The sequence below is a fragment of the Acanthopagrus latus genome, chromosome 4 (assembly GCF_904848185.1).
Source record: "Acanthopagrus latus isolate v.2019 chromosome 4, fAcaLat1.1, whole genome shotgun sequence".
NCBI classification, from domain to species: domain Eukaryota; kingdom Metazoa; phylum Chordata; class Actinopteri; order Spariformes; family Sparidae; genus Acanthopagrus; species Acanthopagrus latus.
This window is the reverse complement of record NC_051042.1, coordinates 5,028,814-5,042,167: the sequence shown is the minus strand read 5'-3', so window position 1 is coordinate 5,042,167 and position 13,354 is coordinate 5,028,814. Positions and strand designations below refer to the sequence as shown.

Sequence of the window (13,354 nt, the reverse complement as noted above, 5' to 3'; positions counted from 1 at the left end):
TAAAGCAAGTGGTTTTAATGTTGTGGCTGATCGATGTTATATAGGAGCCATATATTACAGTTCAATGCACATCTTTTTTCCCATTTATTTATCTTTTACTTACTAATTTCCTTAGTCTATTCCATGTATTATATTCTTCTTTGTTCTCTTGATATCTCTATGGAGTCCCAGAAGGTGCAACTGTAATTTAACCCAATTCCTCCCTCATGGATCAGTAAAGTATTTGATTTATTTTAATTGTAACATAATTTATTGTAACATCTTGATTACTGCTCCTTGCGTTCTTGTTGCACTTGCAATTCCAATTGTTCATGAACAGAACACCTGCATACAGGTGGATGTCTTTGCACGCTCTCTTGTTGGATGAATATTAAGTCATATTCTACAGTGTGAGTCTTTGAAGTGTGATGTTGTGCCTTGAAGTCACTGTGAGCTTGTCCACTACCTTTCAGCCTGTTTCATCAGCGAGTGACACTTTTCTGAATACATCTTGCAGAATACATTTTCAATGAACGACGATAACCAAATAATATACACAGTAAACAATGTAGAGATTGTGTAGAAACTTTTTTTTTTTTTTTTTTTTTACAAATTGATACAAATACACAAGATATAGATACAAAAACATTAACTGCTGAGCGCTGACCGTGTGGTCCAGCATTCGATTGCACCTCATGTGGCAGAAGAAGCACTAATAAATACATACATGCAACAGTAACAAATATCTATCAGATGGAATGCACCAAAACACCAAAGAGCTGCTTGTGGAAACAGTAACTTGTCAACAAAAAAACAAATGTCCTCTTTTTAAAGAAGTGAGAGAAAAAAACAAAGGGAGAGATTCAGCTAAAAAAAAGGCTTGGTGATGTTTTTTCTTCTGAACGCTGACAAGCTCCTGAGACCTTTGTGAAGGAACTGAATCAATTGAAGTGAAAAATCTCATCCAAGTCTGCAAAATTTGTTATTTCACATGTGGTCTGGGAGATGTGAGTCTTGTGCGCTCAGAGCTCTCACACAGCCTTGCGGTGGTACTCTGGTGGGGCAACCTCATAGTCAGTGGCACTGAAGAGGGTGGATGAATTCTTTACCAGGTACCTGTAGAAAATGTACAATTGATGAGTGGAACAGAAATAGTTCTGCTGAAGGATGAAAAAAGAAATTGTCCTTTAACAGGTATCATGTCCTGCTTGCAATACCACACCATCAAGTATGTACAATACACAAAATGACAGTGGAGGATCACAACATCCTCTGTCCTGTTAAATTCCCAACAGAAGTCTTGTCCAGTTGAACATTAAAGGTCTCATATTATGCTAATTTTCAGAGTATTTTGGGTGTCTACTAGAAACTGCTGACATGCTTTGATGTCCAAAAAACCCACTATTCTTCTCACACTGTCCAATGCTGTAGCACCTCTGTTAACCCCACCCTACATGCTGTGTGCATGTTCCTGTGGATTGATTGATTTGACATGAGTCATTTAGAATAAAGTCATTATTTTTTGTACATCAGTTTAGGTTAGTAGTTTTTTGGTAGCATTCAAGTTGTTGCTTACTTTATTTGTCATTTCAACTCTGAATGTAGCCTACTCTGATTTTGTGTCAAACACAGAGAAAATAAAGTCAGTGGTTAAAATAGTTTTCAGTTTAAAAAAATGTCCAACATATTTCATCTATATTAGTAATGATTAGCCGATAATTGTTTGAAAAGGAGGCCGACTATCAATTACAGAAATTACTTAAATTTGATGACGGTCTCAGTCATCAGGTGCTATATCGTACGCAACTGGACTTGTTTCAGTTTTTTGAAGATGTGAGTAAAACAGTCCATCTATGTCAAACTAGAATCACCGTCTTTGAACAGAGGAGGTGGCCTACGACACTTTCTATCACCCATCTATAATGCAGCCCTGCCACCTTTGTAGCTTCAAACTGTGTCCTGAGAACAGCTTGTTTATTCAGTTATGGAAAAAACAGATATTTCTGAGTTTGTGTTATTACCTCATTAATTGTATTTATTATTACTGTAAATATCAAAATTCTGAGTTTGAATTTCCTCTCCAAAACTATAAAGTGCCCCTTTAAAATAAGCAGCCCTAGTTTGTTATGATTGAGAGGTCACATCATGTATCAGATTCCCTCGGGTCATCTGTAAAACCATTTACAATATGCACTTAAACCAAATTTTACACTTTATGATCTGTTGAGTGAAGACAATCTTAACAAATATATCTTTTTATATGTTTATTTTCCAGAGCAGAAAGTCAGTTGAGATTCTGCAACAAGCCTGGCTGCACTAATATGAAAACGATGTATGACATTTGAGAATCAACCAGACATGACAAGGAGTCTCTAGTGGTGTGTGGTGGGACTTGAACCTTACTTACTTGAGGAAATCTTGGAGGTAACTGAGCAGCAGAGCCAGACTCTTCTCGTCCAGTGGAGTGTAGGCCAGCATAGCTCCAATACGAACTGTCAGGGGAGGAGGCGACATATATGTGAGGGATGATGCACACTGAAACAGCAGGCTGAAGATGATCAGATCTGATGTCTTTTTAAAGAACAGAATTTAGATTTTCTACAGGACATAACTATTATTAACACAGTGACATTTCTGGTTAACAGTTATCAGTAATGTGGATTTAATGACTAAGTGAATAAAGAAGAACAGTCTGGTAAGTTCAGAAAATTAAATCACTTAATACAAAAAACAGCTAATAAGCAGTCGTTTTAATCAAGCCTACTTTTCAGTTCTTTACGTGCAAGTTTAAAGGTCAAATCTAATTATGTACTGTATGGATTACTGTTAAGTAATGCTCAACTACTGTTGGTACCTCATATGTTTGTTAAATCAGAGGTGTTCATTAAGGTCAGTAATCAAATCTGATTAGTTGTCTTAAGAAGCAGGCTGAGTCATCTGTGAATTCAATTTACGCTTATTAAAAAAAAGACTGAAATTATCAATAATTTCACCTGAATGTTAATATCAGAACACAATGTCACAATAAATGACTCACTGTCTAGATTACCACTCCAGGGACTTGGAATACTCAGATTACTTTTTTGCTGTCATGAGTAACAAAACACGTTAGTTTAGCAATGAAAGTAAACCATTATTTGGTTATTTAGTAAGTTTCCAATTCAGTACCTTAAGTTCCTTTTGTTTCTACAATAAACGACAAAAAACCCCAACAAAAAACAAAAACAGGAAATCACTTCTGTTTCTGTCCCACTTCTCTGCGGGCAGGACACAGCCACCGTCAGATTTGTAAGTATGATTTTGTTGTGTCACTGCATAGATTTACTAAAAGGAAATTGCAGGTTTAAAGTGAAACTCTCGCCAAAATTAAACTTAGGCTTATTTTGTGAATGTATATGATGCAAACCTTTGTGTAAAAGCATAATTACGATGAAAGAGGCTTTTAAGATTTTCGTTTTCGGCTCAAACTCATTTTCAATGGGAGTGCACGGGGCACTTTTACGCTAGCATCAAAATTGCTATTTTTAAAACACTAAGAAGGCTCGACACGACATGAAACTTTGCTCGTAGTATCACCAGGGTCTCTACACAAGGCTCAACTGAACCACATACACTCTACCCAGATGTGTCGATCCCCGAGTACGTTTGGCTGCTATGACAATGGCTAGAGGAGGAAGCTACTGCTAATGTGAGTTGTTCAAAAACGTTCTTTTTAGCAAACTCTGTGGACACAAACAATGTTCTCAATGCTCATGTTCATGTGTAGTTGTAGTTGTAGCCTGCAGTTACATATTCTGCATCATACATACTATTCAATGTAAGTAGAGTCGATACATTTAAAGGAAAATGTGCAGCCCCTGGACAATATAAGCAGTAACACGAGCAAGGAAGCGTAAAGGCCTTTTTCAAAAGTAACAATACTCAACACTGGTCTGTTCTCTAATAGCACAACAATACTGCAATAGCTTGGTCTCATTTTAATTTGCTGCAGGGGAATTAACCATGGAAAAAAATGGAGTAATGGACAAAATAGTGAAAACACTGAAGGCAGAAGCTTTAGTTCAGCAATGCCTCTCTTTAACAACATTTCACATGTCTTCAACCTAGCCTAGCAACTGGAACTAAAAAACTACAACATTCAGTTTTCTCCCACATCCTCCTTTATTTTCACTATTTTTTGTACAATGTTAAAACCCTCCATCCAGTCACTCACTTCTCAGTGTGTAATATATAAGTAATATGTGTGTATGTTTCAGGGTCCCTACCAAACAGGCGCAGCAGGTGTGGAGCTCCGTACACCTGAGACATCGCCATATCTGGGTGTTCAGACAGGATCTCAGCATACTGCGGCCTCTCAAACTTGTAAAGCAGCTGCGTGCCCAGCATGACGTTGAAGTACTCCCGAATCCCCGCCACCACTTCGTTGACTGCATACTCCCTGTGGAGGAAGAGAGAAAAGACGCATGTTTCTCTGGAGGGAAATTCAATGGAAACTTTAGAGGTCGCAATGTAAAAGAACCATGAGCTGTACAGGTTTAAAAACTTGACTGACGCAGGAAATACATCATGCTTGGAGTTTATTTATGTTAAAGTTAAGTTTACAGTGTGATGAGATGTAGTTTAGACAGTCTGGCGTGTTCCCCTACTCACAAAAAAGAAAATTAGAAATGTGAAACTTGAGACTCTGCTGTTGGAAAGCAGTAAAGTCACAAACTATGACGACAGAAATGAGACCAAGAAGAAGAAGAAGCAATCGGTGATCAATTAAAGTCCAATGGACCTTTTAACCTACAAAGAGTCCAAACTGTTTATCTTACACACCAGTATTTCTGGACAGATTGTGAAATTCTTGGCTGAAATTGATATTTAAAATAACCATATAGTTTGATATGGAATGTTTTTTCTTGTAGTTCAAGTTTGGTTCGATTTATTATCTGTCAGTCTCCTGAAAATGGGACCAACTCTTCTGGCTCAAAAACATAAAAGCTGAAACTTGAACAATTACTTTTGGTGCTCATAGAAAAGTTGTGGCCTCTTAACTTCCTGTTGATTCTGATTGATAACAGCTGATGACTTTTTTTCTGGGCCCGTTTCAATAGGGCCTGTTTGATGCACCAACTACACTCAGCCCCAAACAGTACAATGGGAAAGTCTAAGGAGCTCCGCATTGTCCTGAAAGGGCCCCTTATTGATTTAAACGGTAAGGAAAGTCACCTGGAGCCATTTCAAAGCAGTTACAGGTCCTCGAGATCAACTGTGCAAACAACTGTTTGTAAGTATAAAGGGCATGCATTGACTGGCCACAATGATGAGCAATATGCTGGAATCGAGAGGGAGAGGCCTCTGGACAGAATCACTCTCCTTTCTTTTGCATAAAATCCCAGTTTTTACCTCTACTAGCACATTGTTTTTAATTTTAATTATTTTTTTGTTAACTTTTATCTTGCTCTTTTAAATGTTCCACATTTAGTGAATGTAGTATTTAATGAGTTTTTACATTTTCTGTTCTGCCTTCTTGTTTTAACTCACTTCCACCAGATGTCCGTGTGTTTGGCTTGACTGTTGAGTGTTTATTCTTTGAGATTGTCTTCCTGAGTTTCCTGCATCGGCTTGACTGTCAAGGCACTTTGTAAACTCTGTTTTTAAAGGTGCTATATTAAATAACGTTTATTATGCTGTGAGGCTGTTTTGCTGCCAGTGCAACTGGTGCTTTAAAGAAAGCATATGGAATAATGAAGAGGGAGGATTATCTTTACATTCTTCAGAAAAACCTAAACCTGTCAGCCAGAAGATTTGTTCTTCAGGACAATGATCCCAGCCACGCATCAGAAGTGGTTAGATTCTGAATTGGTGACTCTAAACCAATTCAGAATCTAAACAAATGTGAAATATAGTAACAATCTCGTATTTCATATTTGCTCAGATTCTGAATTGGTGACTCTCAACCAATTCAGAATCTGAACAAATGTGAAATACTGTAACAATCTCCTCTTCTCTTCCTGAGTTATTGCAGTGAATAATGACTGGAAAAGATTATGATGTCACAGTGGAGATGACCTTTAAACTTTAACCTTGGATATACCATGTCATCACCCCCTTGTTCTATCGTACGTGCAGGCAGATGGACGAAGCCTCCGGAGGCATCAAAATGTTGCATGTATGGAAGGATGGCAAGCAGCATTTACAAGGAAACACATTGTTCATGCTCATTTGAATACATTTAAAAGGATTTCTACATGGTACATCATGTGCATAAATGGCACCATGGTGCGTAAATTACACACGATTGTGGTGAAACTGCCTGCAATTCATTTCATATAAGAAGGTAACAGACGCGGATATGGAGGATTGCATGAGCACAGTGTTTTTATTCTTACTTATTGTCCAAGTTTCCTTTCGATTTCTTATAGTTTGCATAGTCCTCCAAGACGGTCTCTACATTCTTCTTCGCAGGCAGATGAAACAACTGTAAGAAGCCAAATGCAAAAGAAGAAGCAGGACGACATGAATTTAAGATGTGGAGACTTTTTCACTATAGCTGAAGGAAATCTACAGCAAACACAGGAACTTGTCATGTTTCTTTCACCTGTTTCTGCCGGGTGATGAGGTCCCAGTCGTCCACCAGCCAGGGTTTCAGCTCCTCGGGGATCTTTACTTTCACCTCCACACGGTTGGTGAACATCTCCTCCTGAACACAAACACAAACATTTATAACTTGTTTTCCTTATTATTATTTCAATGTGTGTTTCATGAAGGACACTCTTCCTCTTTTTCTCCTCTAAAGTGTCGAGACCCAACACATCTTTCCTGTTGCTACAGGTACACTGTGCCCTTCACCATCAAAAGCTCAGGGTTCTAATGACTTAAGTGCTGTTATCCTCTGTTGACATGGTGCTATGTGTACAACATTTCCTGCAGCTTCTTGCTTTCTAAAGCTACCCAAACCCATTTTTCCCCCCGTGAGCACTCCAGAAAGAACTCAATCTGCGATCAAAGAGTCCCAACAATCACTTAATGTGGCCCACAGTGTAGTGGTCACATTCATGCATGAATAACTGATTCGACAAACAACTATGTGAGCCGGATGAAATCAGAAAGGACAGGGACTTTTTGTACTTTCACAGCCCTTAACCTAAATTTCACACAATAATTTGGAAACTTTAAGGTTATTTTTAGCTTGACATCTCCATATTTCCAGAAAGGAAGGTCAGTCTGCAGTTTGTATGGAAGACTCTCTCAGGTTAAATATTCAGTTATGGTTTCAATCGGTGACTGTACAGAAGACTTGGCTCCTTAAAGTATGTTTTTTTGTCTCAGCTTTTGACTGCAAGTAAAAATCTTTTGACTCTTTTCTCTATTAACTGATCAGTTGTTTTGTCAATCAAATGTCAGAAAATGGGGAGAAATGTCAATTTTTCCATCAGTGTTTCCCAAAGCCCAAGATTACAACTACAGCTACTACTGAAGTGTCTTGTTTTCAACAACCCAAAGATTTTCAAAAACCAGAAAATATCATATTTAAGCAGTTGGGATCAGAGAATTTTGACTTTGATTAATTGTTCATCAAAATACTTGTATAATAATGAGGTGGGAATGTTTTCATGTGAGACCATGGTGTGACCAATAATGACTGATACATACACTCTCCACAGTTGGATCAACCCGAGCCCTCTTCTTCCGGGGTCCCTGGGGTGTTTCTCCGCTGCTGGTGCCTTCACCCGGCCCTGGGGCTAAACACATTACACACATTTCAGCTTATAAATGATGTAGAAATGAAGGTTTGAGGTTTTTAGTAAAAACGTCTGGCAGGTTGTGAATGTCTTGTACTGAACAGACCCTTAAAAAGCTCCCCAAAGAGGACAGTGCTTTTAGGGTGTAATGGATGAGCAGGTAAACAACTTGTTATGTAGTCCATTTTTTTTCTCTGCCAAAAAGGCAAAAGGACACACAAGACCACTTAAGACAGTTCTATCTACAGCTGCCAACTCCTGACATCCTTTTTTCCTGACAGATTCAGTGGGCCTTCCAACATGGTGAATACGTTTGATACAAAGCTAAATACAAAAAAGTGGTTAAAAATACACATAATGTGACACACAAGTGACTAATTCATGAATACATTAAAGAATATTACCATGTGCAAAAGGATGGTACATTTTGTACATTTCTTTCAGATATGAACGAACCATCGTCAGTAAGAAGCGCCTCGTCTGCACTTACAGAAAAACAGTACTAATATTCACATGGCCCAAATGGCCAAAACAAGAAGCAAAAATCATATAATGATGGAACAAATTCCATTTCTCCGATATTTTCAAACTTACTGAAATGGTCCATGAACATTTCACTGTAATATTTAAAAGGGACAGTTCAGCCGGTATTTATCAATCTAGATTGTTTTGGTGAGAGCTGCAGAGTTTCGGAGATGTCTGCCTTCTCTCAAATATAATGGAACTGGATGGCACTCAGCTTGTGGTGTTCAGAAAACCCAAATAATGCGTTTGAAAGACACAACAGCAACGATTTCCAGGAATCGTGACCCGTTTACCCAAGACAATGCACTGACCTTGTTGTGAGCAGTTTAAATGTAGGCACTATTTGCTTTCTGTGTCACCGCACAGAAGGAAGTGCACATCTACTCATGGACAAGACGCTCAGGAACCTTGCCTGAAGTGTATGGTTAGCTCGCTTTATTCACTCGGCAACTCACACCAAAACAATCTACGAGGATAATTAGCACTACGGGTAAGAGGAAAAATATTTATTTTTGATTTGACGTTGAACTGTCTTAAATGTCCCAGTTCTTGTGATGAAACAAACTGCTCTTTGGACTAACGTCTTCAAGAAACTGAAAAGAGTCCAGTTGCCTACGATACAAATCAGAGCTACCATGACCTGGACAACTGAGAACCTTAATCAATCTTTCTATTTTAGGTTATAAATACTACATTTTCTTGAGTTAAAGCTACGACTAACATGTCATGTAGAAACATTTTACTTACTCTTCTGTTTTGCCTTTTTCACTTTCCTAGGATGCAAAAAAGAAAAGACATTGTAAGTGACAATATGATGTTACCTCATACATTTACCCTGTGAGGTCATCGAACACAGTGATACACATATCATCTGTTTACAGTATGTTTGATTATTAGAGGGGAGAAAACAAGGTAGACACTTACAGATCAACATTTTTCTGCTGCACAGCAGCAATCTTCTTGCTTGGTGCTAAACCCCTCATCTTTCCCTCAACATAATGGTCCCTGAAGAAGAAGAGAAAGAGTCATGGTCATTACATAAACCAACTTAAGAATCATTCATGCTCAATGTTAGATACACATACGGATATGGACGTAGCCTTCTGAGTTTATTACATCCGAATTTCTGCATGTGTTCTGAAAGCTTACAGATGCAGACCGACGGAGCAGTACCTCCATTGGTCATGGCAGACAGTGTAGCCATGTTGCCAATAATTCAAGCAAGACACTATAACAGAACATGAGGAAGAAGTTTTAAACATGGCAGAACTTTTAGAGGAGAGGTTATGTGCGTTGGTGAGGAGTTTCAAGATGTTACTTTGCACTGGAGCAGAGACAGACAGCTACTACAGAGCAGCTGGGAGAAGAAAAGTGTAAATCTGTGCAAGATCAATTTGAGTCCAACTGATGCCTTGTAATGGTTATAAGGCTGAACATCCATGACAATGTGAGGGATGAATGGAAGTATGTGGGCAGCGACGGCTAAATAGTTTGACCGTACCAAAAGGGTGCATAAATGAGTCTAAAAACACATAACAGAGGTTTACCCATGTACTGACGTGTCAGGAGCTCTGTGTTTCAACTCACAAGCAACTAATAATAAATTCATGGTAAAAATGTCATTGTATGTGTGAAAATTGTGTTACTTTTGTTCATGCTGGGAGCAGGGAGCTTTTCTTACTCAGCAACAAAGTACTTCCTTATCCTCTCTGATTCATCATCATCATCATCACAGCACAAAGGTACATAGGTGAAAACTCACTTGCATTTCCTGAACTCTGTAAATTTGCTGAGGTACTTGGATGCATAAAATCACCAGGAAACTCGAAGGCACTCTATTCTTAAACAATTAAAACGCCTTCATTGTGGCAGCATGGACATCTGGTGTGAATATGCATCAAGGCTTGGTCTGGGACAGTCTAAGGCAACTAAGGCAGTTTAATTGTGTATAAAGACAGTTCCTGGGAGTTTTGTTATGATTTTTAGAGGAACTTACTGATTGGCCTTTTGAAGCTCTTTTTGTTTCGCAAGGTTGCTGTCCACATATTTGAGAACTCTGCTTTCAGGAACCCATTCATCCCAGCTGAAGAAGAGAAAAACAGCCTCATAAAGATGCAGATACTAATTTGATTCAGATCAAACACAATTGATGACGAGCAAACTGTATCCATGCTGCTCACTTTTTGTTCCATCCGCTGTAATGAATGAAGTATTTAATCTGCTTTTCCTTTATGTTGATCTTTACGCACTGTAAAAAAACAGAAAACACACAGATGAATGTTGACAGTGTGCGCTGACATTTGCGCTGCAGTTAAAAATCAACTGATAGCGTGGGCTAATATTGAAACAAACCTTTGCCTCATAGAGCAATGGCCCATGGAAGCACAGGACTCTTTCACCTGCGAGGGGCAAAACAAATGTTAGCACTGAGGGAAAAACACACAACATCGCCACAATATATTTTAATTTAATAACTCGTCATGCTGCCATGAAGTTTTTGAGCTGGTAAAGCTTGGCCTGGTGGGGTTTCTGCAGCTCTTTGTGTGTCAGTGACTGTCTAGTAAATAAAGCTTTAGCTCAAACATAGCATACATCACAAGCTAGCTAGCTGTTAGCCTGACGTTAACGTCTGTTTCCCCACATTCAGCTCCATTTTAAGTTAGCAGCTTTAATATGTGTTGATTTCTGGCATGTTTCATCTGATTTCCTCACATACGTGGGCAGTAATAAAGGCTGTGTGGCTCTGTGTCCCTCCCTGGAGAACACTATTGTCGAGCAGGAGCAGCAGCATCAACAACAACAACAAACCCGCCCCCCTCCACTCGCGCTCTTTTTTCCCTACAAACCTTCTTGAAATTTAGGTTTAGGGTCCTGTTTTGGCGCCATTCACAGACTCAGCTGATCGGATCTCTGAGGGATCAAATTCGTGCATTGCCAGAGTCCATTTCTTCCAGGCGCAAACACCTCCGACATTGGAGCCAAAGCGAAGGAAGAAGCCGAGAATGGCCTGTCTGCCGCTGGGTCACCTGACCGCCGCCGAGAGCCGGAGCGGCGCTGCGTTCAGGGGCTCCTGCTGAAGCTCGGAAAAACAACGATTGATGTTGAGCAATGGAAGCCCAGGGATCTCGCAGACTCAGATGGCAGTTTTTCCAGCACGGTCAATATATTGATGCCGTCGGTGACGCTTTTTGAATAGGCACTTTTTAATTTCAGTTTACTCAGTTGTATTTATGTTATTGTTGCCTGCTCAGAGTGGTATCATGGTTCACACAGGATCAATTCAGGTAACCTGTGTGATGTGGGTCTAAACTCAAGGGTTTTTATTTTCTCTTCTAACAAAATGTAGTCAACAGGACTTTTACTGTAAATCAAGCTTGGGCGTCAAGTGCATGAAATCCCATGACATCACGGAGTTGATGTTACAGAGAGCGACATGGCACTTTGCAGTCACAAAGCATATACAATTATGTCTGTGATTTGTTCATGCAACAAAATATTCACTGAAATGTTGAAAATGTGTTTTTGTCTTTTGAATAAAAAACTGTTTTAGTTGTTCTACGCTATATCAAATGTGATTAAGACTGTAGGGACAGCCATTCTACCAGCATAGTTTATAAAAAGACTACCAGCTGCCCAAAGAATGAACTCTTTTGCTGTTTTGCCATTCAACATGACAGTTTTTCCTCACTTGAATTGCAGGGTCTAGGACAGAGGATGTCGTTCACTGTACAGATTGCAATGTGATGCAATGTGATTGTGATTTGGGGCTATATAAATAAAACTGATTTGAAGTAGTTTGATCAATAGGTCACAGAAGTATAAATTGCAAATAATGTCCCATATTAACCAAATTCACCCAATAAATAACACTTGCTTGCTGTTTTACATGATTCTGTTCACTTACCAGCACTGCTATTCTCGTAAACACCCTGATTACTTCTCGTTTGGACTACTGTAATTCTCTCTTCCATGGTCTTCTTCGAAAATCACTCCATAAACTCTAACTAATCCAGAACTCAGCTGCTCACATCATCACCAGAACTCCCTCTGCTGATCACATCACTCCAGCCCTGCAGCAACTCCATTGGCTCCCTATCAAATCCTGCACTGATTTCAAGATTCTGCTCCTCGCTTTCAAGATCCTTCATAACCTGGCACCACCATATCTCGCTGAACTGATTCCATATCCACACACCATCCCTCGCTCTCTGATCCTCTTCTACCATCCAGCTCTTCGCCCCATCTGCCAACCTAACCACCATGGGGTCACGAGCTTTCAGCAGATCTGCCCCCAGCCTCTGGAACTCTCTCACACCAGACGTTCGCACTTCTGACACTGTCTCCATTTTTAAATCTCGCCTGAAAACACACTTATTCTGAGTGGCTTACTCTGTATTAGACTAATCATATAAACTCGCTCTTGCCTATTCTTTATTCCACTCGATTGCACTATTCTCACCCCTGAAGTTCAACCCTGCCTAACTCAGCCCGGTTGACTTCCTGTATGGTGGTCTGTGGAGTATGAATTCTGCGCCGAGCTCCTGGCACTATGTAATTGCATCTTCTTATTATTTATTTATCCTCATGCGCACTAAATTGTCTCCTGTTTGTTGCACTGTTGTTATTATGTGCAGTGTCCTTAAGGGCTTTGAAAGGCACCTTTAAATAAAGTGCATTATTATTATTATTATTACTGCTACTATTATTATATGTCTTAAGGTCCCTATAATATGCTAATTTTTCACATTCATACCTCCTAGAAAATGTATACATCCAATATAAACCCCCCTACATGCAGCACTCCTATTCACCCTCTGGGTCTTTAAGTCCCTCCTCCCGGCAGTCCCACTCTACTCTGACTGGACAGCTTTCACAGGACTGAGAAGAAACCGCACACCATATTTCCACCTCAGCTCTGCCGGTGTTGTTGCAACCAGAGCTGTGCTGGGGGCGGTGATTGTAGAGTCATGTGAGAATCACGACCCCTGATCTGTCTTGGCAAAGAAGGAAGTGGTCTCATATGAAGTTGTGTGTGTGTGTGTGTGTGTGTGTATGAGCGTAAGATTAAAGGTTTCAGTGACTTCAGTAAACTTGGACCGGTTGCTGGGCAAAAGACTGAA

General features: G+C 39.6%; 1 protein-coding gene across 2 annotated transcripts; it reads right to left on the bottom strand.

Annotated features, from left to right (window-relative positions):
* Positions 1-548: 548 nt before the first annotated feature.
* On the bottom strand, positions 549-11,290 carry LOC119018552 (mortality factor 4-like protein 1). 2 transcript variants are annotated; one of them, XM_037096312.1, is made up of 12 exons: positions 11,081-11,290; positions 10,587-10,633; positions 10,415-10,482; positions 10,231-10,317; positions 9,159-9,239; positions 8,982-9,007; positions 7,621-7,709; positions 6,566-6,667; positions 6,357-6,445; positions 4,245-4,417; positions 2,387-2,471; positions 549-1,095 (listed from the first exon to the last, which is right to left on the bottom strand). In XM_037096312.1, exons 1-12 carry the CDS (start codon positions 11,118-11,120, stop codon positions 1,011-1,013), a joined length of 972 nt encoding a protein of 323 aa, XP_036952207.1. In that variant the 5' UTR covers positions 11,121-11,290; the 3' UTR covers positions 549-1,010. The 2 variants fall into 2 exon arrangements, with proteins under 2 accessions (XP_036952207.1, XP_036952208.1); XM_037096313.1 differs by lacking the exon at positions 11,081-11,290 and adding an exon at positions 10,951-11,026.
* Positions 11,291-13,354: the final 2,064 nt, after the last annotated feature.

What these genes read in the sequence shown, in the direction of transcription:
- LOC119018552 (XM_037096312.1), bottom strand. Translation starts at nt 11,120, where the DNA reads ATGGCGCCAAAACAGGACCCTAAACCTAAATTTCAAGAAG. An exon ending in GAGCTTCAAAAGGCCAATCA is followed by an intron (nt 9,240 to 10,230) that starts GTAAGTTCCTCT and finishes CTTCTTCTTCAG; the next exon opens with GGACCATTATGTTGAGGGAA. An exon ending in GAAAAAGGCAAAACAGAAGA is followed by an intron (nt 7,710 to 8,981) that starts GTAAGTAAAATG and finishes TAATGTGTTTAG; the next exon opens with CCCCAGGGCCGGGTGAAGGC.